The sequence below is a fragment of the Astyanax mexicanus genome, chromosome 4, assembly GCF_023375975.1.
Source record: "Astyanax mexicanus isolate ESR-SI-001 chromosome 4, AstMex3_surface, whole genome shotgun sequence".
Classification (NCBI taxonomy): domain Eukaryota; kingdom Metazoa; phylum Chordata; class Actinopteri; order Characiformes; family Acestrorhamphidae; genus Astyanax; species Astyanax mexicanus.
In genome coordinates, this window is record NC_064411.1 from 9,007,317 (window position 1) to 9,028,055 (window position 20,739).

At 41.5% G+C, this 20,739-nt stretch overlaps 4 protein-coding genes across 5 annotated transcripts in view; 2 read left to right on the forward strand and 2 right to left on the reverse strand.

Moving 5' to 3' along the window:
• LOC125801235 (zinc finger protein 239-like) overlaps positions 1–18,933 on the reverse strand; it is a 213,748-nt gene extending 194,815 nt beyond the window's left edge. The window contains exon 1 of the mRNA XM_049477641.1: positions 18,869–18,933. The gene's annotated coding sequence lies outside the window, so the exon portion shown is untranslated. The remainder of the gene's footprint in view (positions 1–18,868) is intronic.
• The window catches only part of LOC111196357 (zinc finger protein 271-like), a 460,288-nt gene that overhangs the window by 207,698 nt on the left and 231,851 nt on the right, over positions 1–20,739 (forward strand). The gene's annotated exons all lie outside the window — the stretch shown is intronic.
• LOC125801469 (zinc finger protein 239-like) overlaps positions 1–20,739 on the forward strand; it is a 148,429-nt gene that overhangs the window by 2,933 nt on the left and 124,757 nt on the right. The window contains exon 1 of one of the 2 annotated variants that reach the window (XM_049478245.1): positions 5,233–5,324. The exons of the other annotated variant lie outside the window; for it this stretch is intronic. The gene's annotated coding sequence lies outside the window, so the exon portion shown is untranslated. Of the gene's footprint in view, positions 1–5,232; positions 5,325–20,739 lie in introns of those variants that run through there. 2 annotated transcript variants of the gene reach the window in all.
• On the reverse strand, positions 15,234–18,872 carry LOC125801398 (zinc finger protein 239-like). The gene has a single exon (XM_049478063.1). It carries the CDS (start codon positions 18,798–18,800, stop codon positions 17,895–17,897), a length of 906 nt encoding a protein of 301 aa, XP_049334020.1. The 5' UTR covers positions 18,801–18,872; the 3' UTR covers positions 15,234–17,894.

Here is a 20,739-nt window from a genome sequence, read left to right on the forward strand (position 1 = left end):
CATAAAGTACAGGGGTTCAATTGTATTTCTTAAGAACACTCGCTTAAAACAAGACATTACAAACAATTCAAACAAGAACCTGATTTCAGCTATGTGATGCTACCAAAATATCCTAGAGTAAAATAACATTTAATTTTTATTTACAACCAGTTATTTAGCTGACAAGCTAAAGTTATCAGTGATTTGTTTATCCGGGTAGCAAATGTTAGCTAAAATTGCAAGTGGCTAATGCTAAAGTAGTAGCTTGTGTTAGCTAGCTAGCTAAAGGTATCAACATTTTTTAAATCTGTAGCTAGTTTTAGAAAGCTAGCTAAAGTTGCAAGCACTTTATAACAGGTAGCTAATGTCAGCTAGCTGCAAGCATTATATTACCAATAGTTAATGTTTGCTAGTTGCAAGCAGAAAATATTCTGTGAACCGGTTTTGCGGCACCAGGGCCTGGAAGATCTGCTGTGATAAATGGAACTATGAATTCTGCTGTCTACCAAAAGATCCTGAAGGAGAATGTCTGACCATCTGTTTGTGACCTCAAGCTGAAATGAACTTGGGTTCTGCAGCAGGACAATGATCCAAAACACACCAGCAAGTCCACCTCTGAATGGCTGAAGAAAACCAAAATGAAGACTTTGGTGTGGCCTAGTCAAAGTCCTGACCTGAATCCGATTGAGATGCTGTGGCATGACCTTAAAAAGGCTGTTTATGCTCGAAAACCCTCCAGTGTAGCTGAATTACAACAATTCTGCAAAGATGAGTGGACCAAAAATTCCTCCACAGTGCTGTAAAAGACTCGCAAGCGCTTGGTTGCAGTTGTTTCTGTTAAGGGTGGCCCGACCAGCTATCAGGTTTAGGGGTAATCACTTTTTCACACAGGGCCATGTAGGTTTGGTTTTTTTTTCTCCCTTAGTAAATGATGTTATGTAATAACAAAAGTTTGGGAGAAGGACCACGCCCAAACTCTACGTTCTAACTCCACCCCGTATCAATCAACCGTCCTATAAATACCTCCCCTAACTAACTATCTCTCGTGACGAAAGTTTGCACCAGTCGAATCTGCCGCACTCACCTGCTCGCATCTTGCTTGCCTCCGACCGTGGACCTCACTTACTGCCTCTGACGAGGACCTCTTCCCTCATAGCCAGCCTGTCTCTGCTCCTGCTCCGCCTCGCCGGGCTCATCGCCCAAAGTCAGTTATCTCCATTCCTGCTACTCCGGGTTCTACTCCGGCTTCTACTAATTTTTCCTCCCGGGTCGGTCGTCCTCACCAGCGCACCCCCAGATCTCGGCACTCCCGCTGCTCTTCCCCCCCACTCCTCCTGGTCGAGCTCGCCGGCCCCTTCCCCAGCTGAGCGCCGTTCATCTAGTAAATCCCAGCCTTCTCGCATGCCCGATTGGACCATTGTCAAGTTGCAGCGGGATTTGAAGGACCATGGCGTTCCTTTCCCCCGCTCTGCTCCAAAAGCGGAACTTTTCGCTGAACATCTGAACAGCACACAGGAGCCGCACCGGCGTCGCGGCCTGATGACGTCACCTGCTCAACTCGCCGCCGCTGCAGCTCTCGCGCCCCTGGCGCGGCACCAACTTTGCCTCAGCGCCTCGTCTCTCGTCTCTCTTCCCCTCAGTTGTCCAACTCTCCCTCCCTCAGTCGTCCAACTCCCCCTCCCTCAGTCGTCCAACTCCCCCTCCCTCAGTCGTCCAACTCCCCCTCCCTCAGTCGTCCAACTCCCCCTCCCTCAGTCGTCCAACTCCCCCTCCCTCAGTCGTCCAAACCCCCTCCCTCAGTCGTCCAAACCCCCTTGCCGCTGCTGCAGCTCTCGCACCCCTGGCACGGCACCAACTTCGCCTCAGCGCCTCATCTCTCTCGTTTCCCTCTTCCCCTCAGTCGTTCAAGCCCCCTCTCTCAGTCATCCTCCTGCTGTTCTCCAACAGTGTTGCCAACTTGCCAACTTAGTTTTTGTTTGTTATTGAGAGTTTAAATGAACACACATGCTCTTCAGTTTCTCCTCAGCGAGCAGCAGGTGCTGCCGCGAGCCCTGCCCACGACACTCACAGTGCAGTCTCAGTCAGACCACACACTCACACCGCTCCTCAAACACGCTGCAATGAACTGCGCATACCTAAAGCCGCCACTGACTGTCAAAAAAAAAAAAAACTTAATCATGTAATTTATGTTAAAATGGAGTTATTTTCAGAAGTCTCTGCCTATTTATAAAAGCAACAGACGTAGTTCATTTGTTAGAGTTCATTTGTAACATTTCTAACATTTAAGGCGTTTTTAATCACAAATTGCAGCCAATGGCTACTTTCCTTACTGAGCAGTTGGCAACACTATTCTCCAACCCGTCCCTTCCAGCCAGCCTTTCTCCTTCCTTTACTCTGTCAATTCTCTCCCCGCCTCCTCTCTCGCCGTTCCTCACCGGGCTGCAGCACCCGCTTAGCTCCTTGCTGGAGCTTCCTGACCTTCATTATCCATCTACAGCGCCGCCCCCTCTCAGCTCGCGCTGCGGCTCATCTTCAACACTGGAACCCTGCTACATTCCAAGACGCCCCGGATCTGGAACTTCATTGACGTGTGTTTGCGGGACGAAGCTCCCCATCCCGCGATGGGCCTGGCTGTCTAAGGCTGACGTGGTTTCGGCTTTCAAAATCCTCCCTCTCCATCCTGACTCCTGGCGCCTTTTCAGAGTCCGTTTTTCAGTTCACCTTGCTTTCGGGTGCAAAAGTAACCCCAAGCTTCGACTCCTTTGCTAAGGCGCTCTGCTGGATTTGCTTAACACGGGCCCCAGTTCGTGCTCCACCTCCTGGGTAACTTCGTCATCGATCCTCCTTCCTCGCCCCTCTCGATGGGTCTTGAAGCCATGACCAGCACTTTCACTCGCCTCCGTGCCCCGCCAAATCGAACCCAGGGTCGTTCTTTCATTTCCCGCCTCCTCCGCTTGGCTTTTTCGTCCGAGCCCTCCACCATTCGTTATGCTCAACTAATACTGCACGTCAGAGCTCCATTTCTGGCTGTGCCTCCTCTGCAATCGAACGGGTTTTTCTTCTACGCCAACGCAGCTTCCAGCTCTTTTGATATTAAGCTATTCACAGATGCTGCTCCTTCCTCTGGTCGCTTCTGCTTGGCCGGAGAACTTCATCTGCGCAGCCGCGCGATTCTTCTGCGCTCTCTGGACATATATCCGGTCCTCGTCGCTGCCCTCCTTTGGGGATATGAATGGTCAAAAATCTATTCTACTCCACTCTGATCAATCTCGCCGCAGTCCACATCAATAAAAGTTGCTCCAAATCGCTAGAAATCTTGCCTTTTATCTGTTGTCTCACTTGGCACTACATTAAGCATCAGTTCACCACTAAAGCTGTTCACACCTCAGGTCCATTTAATTCTATCGCTGATAGAATTTAATTCTATTCTTTTTCGTTTTCAGTTACAGAAATTCAGATCCTTGGCTCCGCATGCAAATGCAACCCAACCTCGGTACCTTCATTTTCACAAACTACACTTCACCTAACCCCCGTGTGAACCAACTGATCTTCCAAGCTCAACAAACCATCCTTTCAGCCGTCCTTCTACTTAGATTCCTCAGATGCTCAGAATTTACTTCCCTTAAAATCTCCCACAACTCCTTCTCAGCCCCTAATTTCAGATCTCCGTCGCATCCTTTCTCCCAGTAGTTACTCACCAGATCAATTCTCCGCCCACTCAGTTCACATTGTGCAGCATCCAACACCTCCAGACAAGGAATCTCCGAGCACACGATCAAGCTCCCCGGCCGGTGGTCTTCCCAAGCTTATAACCTATACATCCGTTCCCAACCAGACGATTTGAGACAGGCTTATTCCAAACTAGCTTCCACACAAGATCCAATTTTGGGGATATAACTGCACGCTTCTTCAAGCACGCAGTTCAGAACTCCAGCCCAAATTTCCCTGAGTTCCCTCCCCTTTTTCCTTCTTCTTTCTCTACTTCTTTAGGCGTGGTCCGCACTTAGCAAAATGATGTTATGTAATAACAAAAGTTTGGGAGAAGGACCACGCCCGAACTCTACGTTCTAACTCCACCCCGTATCAATCAACCGTCCTATAAATACCTCCCCTAACTAACTATCTCTCGTGACGAAAGTTCGCAACCCAACTCCTCCCCAACAACCCCCTTTTTCTACTCTTCCACTTCTTATTAAATAAAAACGGGGGGATATAACTGCACGCTTCTTCAAGCACGCAGTTCAGAACTCCAGCCCAAATTTCCCTGAGTTCCCTCCCCTTTTTCCTTCTTCTTTCTCTACTTCTTTAGGCGTGGTCCGCACTTATCAAACCTTCATTTAAAAATAGCATTTTGTGTTTACCTGTGTTGTCTTTGAATAATATTTAAATTGGTTTGACGTTTTTTCACACCACTGTACATGTAAATTCTACCTGACTATAACCATCATATATATCCACAAACAACAAAACCCAGTGGCCTGTCTCATCATTAATAATATAGCTGAGCTGAGCAAAATGATTCTGGAATAAAGCCCCTGAAGCCCAGGCCAGGGACGCCCCTGGTTAGAACTGCAGGGTGGAAAGCAGTTCGCAGTTCTCGAAAGAGGCAAACTTACAGAGCCTGGTTTGAGCTCAGAGGAGCTCCGGCACAGACACGAGAGGACCGCTATTCCTCCTATTACACCTCAGTGCAGCGCTGCATTGAGTCAGAAGCTGTAATTTTACTTCTTTAAAAACTTCAACAGTCAAGGAAATCCTTCCTAGTGTGCCTTTTTAAATAAAGATACTCAGGGAAATGGGAATACGAGTATCCTCTCAAGATCAACTTTGAGTCTTTTATCCAGAACTAACAAAAGGTAGAAAACACAAGAATACCCCAGAAGAAGGGAAAACAAAAAGCAGCCCCAGGAGAACACCCAAGGAGGTTTTAAAATAAAACCTAAGGACATTTGTCTTTCTTTCTTTCAAACTAAGAAAGTTCTCAGCTTCTAGTGAGACTGGAACAGAATCAAGACTGTCTGTGGGCAGTCCTTATAAAGACACTAAGCAGGTGTCTGCCTGATTATTGCAAATGGCAAAATGTGGCCTCCCTCTAGTGGCTGGAGGACCACCAGGTACAGTACAGAAGCTTTTATGGTAATATGAAGATGTCCCAGTAGTTTTGTCAATGTAGTGTAACTGATTGATTTAGACAATTCTCTTCAGTTAATTGACCTGCTTTTATATTAATATTCAATGGCATTTTTCTTTTTTTTTTTTTTTTCCAGAGATGAAAATATTCCCCTGAAATTCATCACCAACAACCAGGATATTTAACTAAGAGCAATGTTAAACTGCTGAAAGAGGTGAAGCAGAAGCCGTCCTGAAGAATCTCCAGAACACACAGAAATTGTTGCATTTAACAGACAAATGAAGCCAAGTCCCGACATGGAGAAACATCAGCACTTTGTCAAGAGTTTTACTAAACAGAGTAATCTCAAAAATCACCAGCGCATTCACACAGGAGAGAAACCGTATCACTGCTCAGACTGTGAGAAGAGTTTTACTAAACAGAGTCATCTCAAAATACACCAGCGCATTCACACAGGAGAGAAACCGTATTACTGCTCAGACTGTGGGAAGAGATTTACTACAAAGAGTCATCTCAAAGTCCACCAGCGCATTCACACAGGACAGAAACCGTATCACTGCTCAGACTGTGGGAAGAGATTTACTCAACAGAGTGATCTCAAAATACACCAGCGCATTCACACAGGAGAGAAACCGTATCACTGCTCAGACTGTGGGAACAGTTTTAATCAACTGGGGACTCTCAAACTGCATCAGCGCATTCACACAGGAGAGAAACCGTATTACTGCTCAGACTGTGGGAAGTGTTTTACTCAACAGAGTAGTCTCAAAAAACACCAGCGCATTCACACAGGAGAGAAACCGTATCACTGTTTATACTGTGGGAAGAGTTTTAATCAACAGATTCATTTCAAAATACACCAGCGCATTCACACAGGAGAGAAACCGTATCACTGCTCAGACTGTGGGAAGAGTTTTACTGAACAGGGTACTCTCAAAAATCACCAGCGCATTCACACAGGAGTGAAACCATATTACTGCTCAGAATGTGGGAACAGTTTTACTCAACAGAGTCATCTCAATAAACACCAGCGCATTCACACAGGAGAGAAAACTATCCCAAATTTGTCCCACGGCAATTAAAATCTTTTGGACAGAACACCTTAATCCTACATGTTCCACCAGAAACAAACATTAACTGATTTTAACAATGGATTTTACAGGTTCAGCAAAATGAATCTTATCCAGCAATCATGTTTATTGAATTCCATGTTGTGTTTTCTCGTATGTTTGATATTTCAGGACATTCTTTGTGAGACAGAGCTCAGTTTTTAGGGTAGTTACGGTAAGAGTCTGTTCTGGAGAAGGGAAGGTCATTTGAATGAGGGCACTGTCAAGGATTCAAGGAGATTTTATTGTCATTCGCATCACATGTGGTACATGAGATGGAACGAAATTGTGATCTCACGATCCAGTTTATACCCAAGAGCTGTTATTAAAATAGATATATAGATAAATAAAGGAATACAATAAAAATAGAATATACATAATAGATAAGATAAATACCCCCAAAAAAGAAAAATAAATAGAAGAGAAGACATGTTGCAGCAACATGAAGTCCAGAGTGCAAGTGTGCTATAGCAGCATGATAATGAAATTAGAGCAGTAAAAGATACAGTGTCTCAGTGCGGCTAAAGTGACAGTGTTTGTAAACAGTAATTGTCCTTGTGTGTCAGTGCAGTGTGTTGTTAGGTGGAGTTTGAGAGTCTTACAGCTTCCGGAATGAAGCTGTTTCTCAGTCTCGTTGTTTTGCACTTGATGCTCCGCAGCCTCCGGCCTGAGGGGAGTGGGACAAAAAGTGTGTGTGCTCAGGCAGGGATGGGTCTTTGGAGCTTTGTGCAACGTTAGATTTGTAGTCCGTGATGCACTTGATGCCCCTCCACATGCTCTGTGGATCCTGGGAGGAAAAGTGTCCCTGGATTTTCTGAGCATATGCAGCTTTTGCCCTCTTAACTCCAACAGTCAGCTCTCTTCTGTGTTCAGCCAGGGCACATCCTCCACACACTTGCTGATGTACCCAAGAATAGCAGATGTGTATTCCTCCAGATCCAGCTCCCCCTCACACTAAGCAGCCTCCCTGAAGACCTGCCAATCTGTGCAGTCGAAGCAGTCCTGCAGCACAGCGTCGCCATTGGGCCACACAGTGATGGTCTTCTGTGTGGGTTTGGAGCGTCGCAGCGGGGGGTGGTATGCAGGGACCAGCATGAAGGAGATGTGGTCGGAAAGCCCGAGGTGGGGGCAGGGGAAGGCTCTGTTGGTGTAAACACAGTCTAGCGTGTTATTACCTCGCGTTGGCATGTTCACATGTTGTTCAGCGTGTTCTTCAGTTCTGCGTGGTTAAAATCGCCCGCTACCACGTAGAACGCATCCGGATGCTTGTTTTGAAGCGAGCTAGTGTTGTCATAAAGCTCCTTCAGCGCGTTGTTAGCATTAGCATCCGGTGCTATTTAAACAGCATTCACGAGCACCACCGAAAACTCACGAGGCAGATAGTGTGGGCAACACTCAGCTGTTCTGTGGCCTCGGAGCAGTGGCTGTTTACCAACACGCAGTTTGTGCACCAACCTTTGTTTATGTAGATGCACAAGCCACCCCCCCGGTCTTTCCCCGAAAGCAGGCTGCGGTCTGCTTGGAAGAGCTACCGGCCAGCGAGCTGGAAGGCTGAGTCCGGCATGGTCTGGTTCAGCCAGGTGAGACAAATCACAGCGCAGTTCCTCATCTCCTCAGAAACACTCACCCTCAGTCGCAGCAGATCAAGCTTGTTATCCAAAGAGCGGAAGTTGGGTCAGAACTGATGTAAAAACAGCTCAAAATTGGGTGTTAGCTAGGAGCGTGAGAAGCCGCTGCACTACTGTGCATCGCCATCTTGCATCTTACATTCAGTGCTTGCACCAGATGTTAGATTAGCATAACTTAGTCTTTAAAATTTAGATGTCGTAGTTTTTAGGAGTAAAGTAGGATTCTTAGCTTGCAACTAAATGTTTAGGACCAAACCTTTAACCTAAGGTCCATCCATATGAAAGGAGAAGGGGAAAACAGCACCAGAGCCACAGAGAGACGACACTGTGCTGGGTATTGCCGTGTGGACCGGAGGAGCATCCAGACCCCCGCAGAGAGGCCAACAAAATCCTTTCCAGAGGTTAAATAAAATGCTCCAGCCGTAGTTCCCATACTGAAATCAATGAAATGTTACAATAGAGGGATATAGGTGATTATTTGGTTGCATTGTATATGTCAAGTTTTATACGCTCATCATTCCCTTTTTGAGTATTATATGTTGCTGAAGGTTTTTTATTCTTCAAATTTACTAAGAACATCCAAATGATTTAGTTTCTTAATATTTTTTATCCAGTACCAACAATTATCTTTGTATTGCTTCACCTCTATATTTACTCTTCTGTGTGTTTTAATAAAAGGCTTTTATATGGCAGATCTGCAATCTCATTGTGTTTTCTCAATATATGTGTGACATGAAACCTATAGGCCTGAGATTATCTTATGTTATTATTTGTTAAATACACGAAGTCGCCCAAAGGGAAAAAAAACAGTGTGAAATGGTTTTGGGTTGAAGTGAAACATGATAGTCAATTTCAGATTGAAATTAAGAAAGAAATTGTTTTTTAAGGCTTAAAAGGGATACATTTACTTCCAATGGTATAGTAACATGCGTTTAACTTGTATTCATATGCTTATAGTTAGGGTTGCACCGATAACGTATCGGCACCAATACTGGCACATACACACAGTATCAGTATTGGCAATGGGTATCGATACCATTTCCGGGTTTGGAATGCGGGAGTAAACAATAGCGGGGTAAACAGCGCGGGTAGAACATACAGACAAAACGGAGCAGCATAGCAAAATGCTGGTACTACAGCAGCCTACCTTTCTGCTCAAACAGCAAATTAAACAAACAAACCTGAACAACCTGTTAACCGAGCCGAACGCTAACCAAACCGAATGCTAACCGAGCCGAACACTAGCCAAACCGAATGCTAACCGAGCTGAATGCTAACCGAGCCGAACACTAACGCTATGGAGCAGGATTACAGCCATCCAGCATCTCCTGGTGACTAACTTTACAACTCCTGTATCAGTTTACACATTACAGACCTGTATACACAAGCCAGCTACCTAAATGACCATCTAAATAATTATTACTTGCTTGAGTAACAGTCTTAACCTCTTAATGTGCCCTGGCCCGCCGGTGACAATTAATATCTATCTGTGTTTCTGAATAATTAAAGATTCAATATGGACACCCAATATGCCAATTTAAATCTTAAAATATCAGTTATCTCTGCGATGGATTGGCGGCCTGTCCAGGGTGTATCCTGCCTTCCGCCCGATGCCTGCTGGGATAGGCTCCAGCCCCCCCGCGACCCTTCACGGATTAGGCGGTTGACAATGAGATGAGATGAGATATCAGTTATCTATCATATTTACCTGCATTTCCTATAGGATGCATGGTTCCTGAATTAGAACCGAAAGAGTGCGTTTTACACTGTTTCACTGCTGCGTTTTTTTTTTACAGGTCTTTACTTCAGCACACACACATACAGTGCTCACCTCGCCCCACATATCAGTAAAAGTTAGATCCATCAAACCAGGTCCAAACAGTGCTTGACAAAACGTGAGAAGAATATTTGTTTTAAAGCCGTATTAAAACCCTCTGGAGAGACATGTCATCTGCTGGTGTTGATCCACTGTGTTTTATTATCAAGTCTAAAGTCAGTGCAGAGTTGTCTTACAAAATCTTACAGCACGTCATGCTTCCCTCTGCTGACAGCTTTTAAGGAGCTTTCACGTTTTTAACTAAATTAATGAAATAAAGTACATTTTAAAAGATTTCATCAGTATACAGTATCAGCTGTAGGGCATTGGGTCAAACTCAGATCTAACAGCAAGGACATGAGCGGGTCCTTGCCCTTTATAGCATGCAGACTGGGAATTCTCAATTTCTTGTGCTTCCACTACTCCAAACAGCTTCTTGACAGCAGAGTCTTGCATATATGTAGTGGAAACTCTGGCAAATGGGTCTTCAAAATGATCAAACGTCCAGTGACTCACTAAGAAGCTGATTTGTAACTTCTGGATGTTTCTGTAATAGCCCGGGGAGGGGCTATGGATAAAAAAAGTTAAATCAAGTGAATGATATAGAAGTTCTAGCAGGAAAACTCTAGAGACAAAGTGCAGCAAGAAAGATTTAATCCCAATAAACACGTATGACAATTAGTGATAGTGAATATAGTGTATAGAGTCTGTGGCGAAAGCCCCGTGGAAAGCCCAGGTCCGCTGCGTCTGGAACCTCGCAGATCCTGGCGTACAGGTACGGCGGGGGCGGAGCCTATCCCAAAAATATGAAAAGACATAATTACCCACAGGAGGATCCTTTACCTGGTTCACATATTCTGGAAGGAAAACCGTTATAAACAGGCTTAAAAGAGGTGTTCAAGATTTAAGTGTTATTTGCTGGGTACATGTGTATTATATATAGTTGCGCTCATGTTATGGTAGCATACATTTATTAGGTACTTTATATACATTTGTATAAACTGGGTGAGCTTATTTATAAGCGTATGATAAGCATAACGTTGACTTGATCAGCATGAGAAAACACTGCGGACTACCAATACATTAAACCTTTGAGGGGCACGACTTCTGGACGCCGTCGTAGCAAAACGTGGACTACGAGTCCAAAAGGGTATAAGAGCGGGCACGGCCCGCTGCGCAGCAAAACTCAGACTAGGAGTCTAATGAGCATAGGAGCGGGCACGGCCCGTGTTGATACTCGAGTGAAAGTAAAAAAGTACTCAATTTAAAATATAATTGCAGTAAAAGTTACATAGATACCTTTAATTATGTAGGTGACTATAAACCGTATTTTTATAGTTTTACAGTTTTATCAGAATTATTTTTTTTTAAACTTGGCATTGCTATGCTTTAACTGCTATTTACATGTTTTTTTTTAACATTCAAGCAGATTGTTAAGTTCCCAATAAAAACTTTTTAACTTTTTTTTAAATGAATTATCATTAAAAACATGAAATAATACAAAAAAGAATGTTGGTTGGCGCATGCGCAGTGCCATAAAGAAGCACATATCGATGGGTAGCATAACTCAACAGAACACCAGTTCCCCTGAGCTGCACACACAGACCCCAGGCTACAAAGCTGATTTACACAGCGCCTCTCCCGCTAATCGTTATACACTGCTGAGAAAAGTTCAGCTGCGCTGCCATGAAGAACAAAACTCAGCGCAAACTATGTGATAAAATCGGTGGAAAATAAACACAGCAAACATTATGAGGCATTTCTCTCACCACCAAGACTTTCAGAAAGGTAAGCACGTAACGTAGCGCAGCTCAGCTAACTTCTTAGCTAACCTAGGCAGTTTGATATGTCTCCAGTTTAGTTCAGTGTTGTTTAAAAGGGATTTTAACGATTTTTACGCTAATATTAAATTATATTATTAAATTATATTAATAATACTAAATTATTATATACAAGTGAACATGTAATATTCAAAATATGGTAAAAACAAGAAAAAAATACAGGTGCTTTTCAGATTTTCAAATTTTTTTTAAAATGAAATATTTATGTGTGTGTGTATAAACTGCTATCTTCCACTGGTTAGATATTATAGTGATCTGCTCCTGAGATATTCCTTTCTTCCTCCAAAGGACTGAAAACTTAAAAGAACAAAAACATTTTATAACTTATTTTGCAGTAAAGAATGCGTTTCTGTATTCTATATATCTGCTTAGTGACAGTGTTGGGTTACAAACCCTGCCACAGATCTGTCTCCGCCTAACGCGGCACCTGATTGGCTGATTCACATGTCTTTCTTCAGAGAAGACTCTGTTGATTCTGCGCATGTGCATTAGTAAGCTGTAAATCCAGCCAAACCTAAAGTGTTAAATTCGATATTATAAGCACTGCTTTGACAAAAATGAGGATTACTGTAGAATGGACTGATGGATTTACTTATTTGGAGCGATTTTGAAGCAGCAAAATCTAAGCAACTAGAAGAGCTCTAGTTACCCAGGGGGATTAATTACACAAGCTGCTGTAAAACTGTATAAAACAGTCTAACACTCTTTAGGCTCTTATTAAGGAACTGTACAGTGAAATGGTTGGCTGTTCCATAATCCTGAGAGTCAGGCATTTGGAAGGATGTGTAACATGTCCACATTGAATCAAATATGGACGTACGTAAAAAGCAAATATGCAAATTATAAGTAATATTTTAATAAATAGGCATATTTCGCCCTAAATTTTCTAAAAGGAAATACAGCTAAATCTGCTAAATAACAGAAAAGCAGAGATTCTAAGCTTCAATATATTGCATATTGTGTGTTGATCCTATAATTATTCATAAACACAGCCATATATTAATTATGACATTTTTCTGCTTTGTGATAGGACGCGTTAAGACGAAAAAGTAGAAGCTTTTTAATGCCAGTGTTACCTACTCTCAACGCTCTCATAGCCTAGCCAGGGATGGAGTTTTAATTTCTGGACCTGGATTACCCACGTTTAGCTGCATGTGAGTTTGGCTGATTCTCTCAGAACCATTCTAGGTTTCAAGCCTAAACTCATAAAATTAACTAAGCTATTTTAATTTAATTGAATCACTTTTTTTATAGTTTTTTTTTCCCAGCATTTTATTTTTTACTCAGTAAAGAGGAGTTTTTCAATGTAGCGAAGTAAATTACTTGTGTCAAAATGTAATTAAGTAAAAGTAAAACTACTTAAAAAATTACAAATTACTCAAAATCTACTCAATTACAGTAACGTGAGTAAATGTAAAAATTGTGCCTTTTACTGTATGTGTATGTGTGTCCAGTACATACCCGCCATTTCTAATGTTCAAACTTCTTAAATTAATATACTACAAGAAACTGAAGAGGAACATGAAAGAAGAATCATCACAGTTGTTGGAGGGGCAGAGTCTGATGATGGCAATGTTCTCCTTCTAACAAAAGATCTGGAGGAGCTGAGTGTACCCCCAGGGCTCTTACCTGAAGAGGCTGATGAGCTAATTAAAAGGCTGCCAGTGGACCTGTCAGTTACAGCTAAGGGACAACAGGTTACAGAAGTGAAAACACTAGATCCTGAAATGTAAAAAACAAAGTTCAAATGTGATTGCTCTGTTCTGTCAAAGTTGTTCTGTCAGAATTAAAGTGTTAAATTGACAATTTGAAATGTACAAATTTAAATGATCATATCCTAGATGGTTTCAGAGGTGTTGCAAGTTGATTTCTATGTTATGTCAGGTGGTTAAGGTGTTGCAAGGCAATTGGTATGGTATTCCAGGTATGTGTGTGTGGTGTGTTCAGTGTGTGGTGTGTGCAGTGTGTGGCGCCATGTAAGATTATTGGCTGAGCTGTTTATGCTGTGGTTGTGTTGTTTTACATTAAAAATATAAAGTTATGTTTGTTGATGTTAATTTTGTGTGTAAATCACATGCAGAGAATGCTTTACTGTTTATTCATTTTAATTGTAAAATATTGCAGTAAAACAATAAAATAGTAATAATATTAAATTAGATACACTGTTTTTTTTTAAATGTCTGCTTAATTAAATGAATATAATGTGTAATTTGACAATAGACTGCATAGTATTGTAGGCAATACTTTACATTTTAGTGTCTGCTGTAGCATTAGGGCTGCAGCTATCGATTATTTTTGTAATCGGGTACTCTACTGAAAAATCGATTCGATTAATCGAGTAATCGGATAAAACATTTTTTTTGTTAAAGAGCAATTAAAAAGGCATTTTAATTAATAATGAATGACCAATTGGTTTCCTTTTTTAGATAAGTTATATTTTTAAATTCACAACATACATTTCCAAATTGCAAATACAAATAAATAAAACACAATAAATAAATAAATACCACAATAAAAAAAATATTAGTAATTACATTACTTTCACATTAGGATTTCTTGTAAATATCAAATATAGTGTATAAATCAATAAAAAACGCATAAACATCGTCTTTGTGTTGTGCATCTTAGCTTCTGAACAGCAGAGACGTTGTCAGTTCTGCCAGTGTTGGATCAGTGTGCTGCATTCTTTTACCACCAAGCCACTTCTCCAAAATATATCAGGACCTGTGGAATAATTGTGATACAGAAGTATTACAAATGTTGCTTTTTTCTTTATTTATATGTTGGACTACTTGGGCCTAATTACATCACTAAGACTAATAACTCTAATAATAAGTTCATGGCCGTGCATTTATGAACACTAAGATTGACACCTATCGCACTGGTGGTAATTAATATTTTATCCAATAAATAAGAGACACACTTCCTTATATGAACAACACAGTGTTCATACAGTTTTTGTCTCACCGGCCAAATGTACTCTTAGATGAAGAAATCATGCATTTAGTTTCCAGCCAAAGTAACTTCAGTTTAGCTAACTTTTAACATTTTTATTGTTTATATTCAGAACTCCACAGCGCTGTGTTTACTGTTTACATAAAGCACGTATGAACTCTGTTCTAATAAACTAACCACACATTATAGACAGTGCTTCTATTAATTCACACTCCACGGCGCTGTCGTTATGTTATTAATTCACATTAATGTTAATCTCATTGATTTATTATAAGATATATTTACCTGCTCTCTCTGCGTCCTCCGTCTCGGGTGTCCTCGGCTCAGATGGTGCAGCATTAAAACGCGCTGTTTTGGCACTACACCGAGTACAGGTCACAGTTCGAACATAAAATGCTTTTATTCCTTTAAAATCGCTGTTTTCTCTCACCGCTTCCATTTTTGCCGCTGCTCAAACCTCCGTCTCTTCCCGGGCGAGGGTGACGCAACGCTGAGCACGTTGTCAAAATAAAAGTCGCGAAAATACCGCGCGCTGAATTTATTAATTAAATAAACGATTACTCGAGGCACAGAAAATTAATCGATCAATTTTGTGAATCGAGTTACTCGATTTACTCGAGTAATCGTTTCACCCCTATGTAGCATCTACCAAAAATAATTCTGTAAGTGCTATAAACTCATTACCTATTATTAGTGGTTCTGATTTGGAACTGACTTCACAAACGGAACAGCTGAACAGTTTCATTTTTTTGGGTCAATTTGATCCAGTGCATGTTTAATTATCCTATTAATATCCAAAATAATAATTATCCAAACTAATAATTGTCCAAAATAACAAATATTAAAACAAAATCCTAATCACTCGTTTTTCAAAAAAAAAAAAAAAAGTTACAACTTTTTTTAATTTTTCACTACTTTTGAAAGACCAACATACAGGTCCTTCTAAAAAAAATAGCATATTGTGATAAAGTTCATTATTTTCAGTAATGTACAGAAACATTAGACTTTCATATATTTTAGATTCATTACACACAACTGAAGTACTTCAAGCCTTTTATTGTTTTAATATTGATGGTTTTGGCAATAAAGTAAAGAAAAAACAAAAATCCCTATCTAAAAAAAATTGAATATTTTATCCGACCAATAAAAGAAAAGTGTTTTTAATACAAAAAGAGTCAACCTTCAAAAACTATGTTCAGTTATGCACTTAAAACTTGGTCGGGAATCCTTTGGCAGAATTGACTGCTTCTGCTTCGGCATGGCATGGAGGCAATCAGCCTGTGGCACTGCTGAGGTGTTCTGGAGGCCCAGGATGCTTCGATAGCGGCCTTAAGCTCATCCAGAGTGTCGAGTCTCGCGTCTCTCAACTTTCTCTTCACAATATCCCACAGATTCTCTATGGGGTTCAGGTCAGGAGAGTTGGCAGACAAATTGAGCACAGTAATACCATGGTCAGTAAACCATTTACCAGTGGTTTAGGCACTGTGAGCAAGTGCCAGGTCCTGCTGAAAAATGAAATCTTCATCTCCATAAAGCTTTTCAGCAGATGGAAGCATGAAGTGCTCCAAAATCTCCTGATAGCTAGCTGCATTGACCCCACCCTTGATAAAACACAATGGACCAACACCAGCAGCTGATATGGCACCCCAGACCATCACTGACTGTGGGTACTTGACTGGACTTCAGGCATTTTGGCATTTCCTTCTCCCCAGTCTTCCTCCAGACTCCAGCCCAGGTCAGGCGCTTCTGCCGCTGTTTCTGGTTCAAAAGTGGCTTGACCTGGGGAATGCGGCACCTGTAGCCCATTTCCTGCACACGCCTGTGCACGGTGACTCTGGATGTTTCTACTCCAGACTCAGTCCACTGCTTCCGCAGGTCCCCCAAGGGCTGGAATCGGCCCTTCTCCACAATCTTCCTCAGGGTCTGCTCACCTCTTCTCGTTGTGCAGCGCTTTCTGCCACACTTTTCCCTTCCCACAGACTTCCCACTGAGGTGACTTGATACAGCACTCTGGGAACAGCCTATTCGTTCAGAAATTTCTTTCTGTGTCTTACCCTTTTGCTTAAGGTGTCAATGATGGCCTTCTGGACAGCAGTCAGGTCAGCAGTCTTACCCATGATTGCGGTTTTGAGGAATGAACCAGGCTGGGAGTTTTTAAAAGCCTCAGGAATATTTTGCAGGTGTTTAGAGTTAATTCGTTGATTCAGATAATTAGGTTTGTTTAGAGAACCTTTTCATATTTTTTATCATTTCATTATGGAAAAGAATGAACTTTATCACAATATGCTAATTTTTTGAGAAGGACCTGTAGTTCTGAGGCTGCTGGGAAACTGAGTCTTTAGGCAGAGAGGCTTCAGGAGCAGGCAGATTGACAAAGTCAGGCATGACAGTTTTATCTATTTTTATATATTAATTGTAATCGGTAACACACAAGTTGCTCTGGACAAGTGCTATATAAATAGAGATTACTGACTTACTAGCATTGTAAACCTTTGGGAGCATCTGCTAAAAGCTCTGTAAATTGGTATGCTGAGGGTAACTACATTTTTGGAATTCTCATTTGGCTGCCTGTTAGTACTTACAAATAATAACATAAGAGGTTCTGAAGATCCATCAGGTCACAGAGAGGTTATCAACCATTTCTTGAGTGGATATTTCAATATAAAAGTCTTTTCTATTGAAACACGCAGACATATAAGTAAATATAGAGGTAAAGCAATACAAAGATAATATTTGGTACTGGATAAAAACAATCAAACTAAATAAATTGGATATTCTTAGTAACTTTGGAGATTAAAAAACCTTAAGCAACATATGATATCTAATAAGAAAAAGAGTGTGAAACTTGAGTAAAACAACACAACCAAATATCCCTCTAAGGTAACAGATTTTTAATCAGACTGACTGAACCATAGACAAATGAGAAGAAGGATTTTGTTGGCCTCTCTGCGGGGTCTGGATTCTCCTCCGGTCTCACTTTTGGGAGCACTCTCTGGAGTTCCTCAGCTGGTGTTTTCACTTCTTCTTTCATACAGATGGGCCTAGCAGTTAATAGCATTAAGCTACGCTATGCTAAGCCTGGGGAACTGAGGACAGATTCCACAGAGTGAAAACAGAGATACTAGAAATGAATAGAAATAATCTAATCTGCATAAACTAGAAAGGAGATTAAAAGCATTCAAATCATAAGCTCTGAAGATTTGGTCCTAAACATTTAGCTGTCAGCTAAGAATCCTACTCTAACAATCACATCTAAATTTTAAAGACTAAGTTTTTTTCCATTCTTCAGTAATTGTAACTACCCTAAAACTGAGCTCTGTCTCACAAAGAATGTTCTGGAATATCGAACATATAAGAAAACATAACATGGAATTCAATAAACATCATCCCTGGGTAAGATTCATTTTGCTGAACCTGTAAAATCCATTGTTAAATTCAGCTCATGTTTGTTTCTGGTGGAACGTGTCCCAAGTGACAAAGTGAAACATTTGTGTAGGATAAGGTGTTCTGTCTGAAAGACTTACAATTGGTGCTTTTAATTGCCTTTAAACTGATTTGAGATGGAGTTTTCTCTCCTGTGTGAATGCGCTGGTGATTTTGGAGATTACTCTGTTGAGTAAAACTCTTTCCACAGTCTGAGCAGTAATATGGTTTCTCTCCGGTGTGAATGCGCTGGTGTTTTTTGAGATTACTCTGTTCAGTAAAACTCTTCCCACAGTCTGAGCAGTAATATGGTTTCTCTCCGGTGTGAATGCGCTGGTGTTTTTTGAGAGCACTCTGTTCAGTAAAACTCTTCCCACAGTCTGAGCAGTGATACGGTTTCTCTCCTGTGTGAATGCGCTGATGCAGTTTGAGATGACTCTGTTGATTAAAACTCTTTCCACAGTCTGAGCAGTGATACGGTTTCTCTCCTGTGTGAATGCGCTGGTGAATTTTGAGATGACTCTGTGCAGTAAATCTCCTTCCACAGTCTGAGCAGTGATACGGTTTCTCTCCTGTGTGAATGCGCTGATGCAGTTTGAGATGACTCTGTTGATTAAAACTCTTTCCACAGTCTAAACAGTGATACGGTTTCTCTCCTGTGTGAATGTGCTGGTGTTTTTTGAGATGACTCTGTTGATTAAAACTCTTCCCACAATCTGAGCAGTGATACGGTTTCTCTCCTGTGTGAATGCGCTGGTGTATTTTGAGAGTACTCTGTAGATTAAAACTCTTCCCACAGTCTGAGCAATAATAAGGTTTCTCTCCTGTGTGAATGTGCTGGTGTTTTTTGAGATTACTCTGTTTAGTAAAACTCTTGACAGAGTGCTGATGTTGCTCCATGTCGGGACTTGGCTTCATTTGTCTGTTAAACGTAGCAAACAATTTCTGCGTGTTCTGGAGATTCTTCTGGACGGCTTGTGCTTCACCTCTTTCAGCAGTTTAACATTGCTCTTAGTTAAATATCCTGGTTGTTGGTGATGAATTTCAGGAGAATAATTTCATTTCTGGAAAACACAAAGAAAAGTGCAGTTGTATATTACAATAAAAGCAGGTCAATTAACTGAAGAGAACTGCCTAAATCAGTTACACTATACTGATAAAACTACTGGGACATCTTCATTTACCATAAAAGCTTCTGTACTTTTATCCCAGTCAAAGTCCATAGTGTAAGGGGGTGCTGGTGGTCCTCCAGCCACTAGAAGGAGGCCACCTTTTGTCACTCATAATAATCAGTCTGACACCTGTTTGGTGCCTTTATAAGGACTGAATAGAATAATAGAATAGAATAGTCCGATTGAGGCCATTTCGAATATTTCTGTCCAATCGGATGAGGTGGATAATCCTATAAATAATCCGATACAAACAAAAATAACAGCCTTGTAAACACCTGTACCCGATTACATCCCCAATCAGAATGTTTAAGTATGTTTGCACATGTACCACAGCGTTTTAGGGCCACTCAACAATAAAAAAGTTCGCTTTGAGATTAAAGTTTATTAGAAGAGGAGATATATTTGTATTATTTTAGGTAAATTTAACTTTTACCACTTTAGCTGCAGTTTAGGAGCGGAGCAGAGGGAAACAAGCACTCATGAGCTGTTAAATAATCACCATCAGTTATCTGCATGTAAGATGCTGATTATTAATGCTGTAGTGTTACTGTTACTGTTCATAATACAGTGTCCATAAATTAAGATCATTCACAGCTCCTCCCTGTAAAATCACTCTCTGACATCACAATGGACCATCCTGATTTCTGTATAGAAGGGTACTTCACACTTGTAAAAGCATTTGAAAATTCATATGCAAATAAAATTTTTGTTAATAGGATGGTAAAAACTTGTTCAAATGCGTCCAGCAAGCATTCTCATTTTACTACAAAATAGTAGCCAATTTAGACAGAATTTTTGTACACATTAAAGGAAGAAATTAATGGTGTTGAAACTATTTGGGCCAGATTATATCAGGTTCTGTGTGGAAATAAAACAAACACCCCTGGTTGCTTGAGTCACTTAATTCGCCTGTTATGTTTGGGGTCAATTTGACCCATTCAATGTTTAATGCATTTATGTAAGTAGTTAATCTCATTTTATTTCCCTCATGTTTAGTGAAACTCTAGTTAATAAAAACAAAGCAAAATAAAATACCCAAATAAAACAACCCTTGGTTTAAACAATTAGTATGAAACACTGAACTGAGAAAACACACCTCCAATTTTGTTGGGGCCCAGTACGTTGGTGCACTTATAACTCCACTCAGTCAGCGAAAGCGAAAGCGAATCGAATGAGTCAACCGAGTCAGTTGATTCGTTACTCACGGTTCACACAGAGCTCGCGGAGATGGCGTCCTCAGTAGCCATGACAACAGACTCGCGGTTCCCGGTGCTCCCGGTAGGAGCGCAGCAGTCCCCAGCACTCACAGCGGGAGACGACGCAGTGCACGAGCGCCGGGAAGATCAGAACACCCTCCGTGTTCAACTCACACGCGAGGTCCGGCCGAGCTGCTGCAGACAGGCGCGAGGAAACTCAGCAGCAGCAGCAGCTCTCAGTCCGCGGAGAAGCGCCTTTACTCCACAGTCCGGCTGAACTGCCTCTTCAGAGGTTCCGCAGTAAAACTGAACTGAACGCTGCGGTTTAGAGCACTATACAGTACAATAACACTGTAACTGTGTTATAGAGCGGATAACAAGTAAATAAAAGCGCTCCGGAGAGTCTAAACACAACTTCTCTCCTCACTTTCTCTCTCCTTCTCCTCCAACACACACCCACAGACACTCACACTCTCCCTCTTAGTCCCG

Bases quoted from the DNA above. Each gene is read 5' to 3' on its own strand.
- LOC125801398 (XM_049478063.1), bottom strand. From the start codon at position 18,800: ATGAAGCCAAGTCCCGACATGGAGCAACATCAGCACTCTGTCAAGAGT.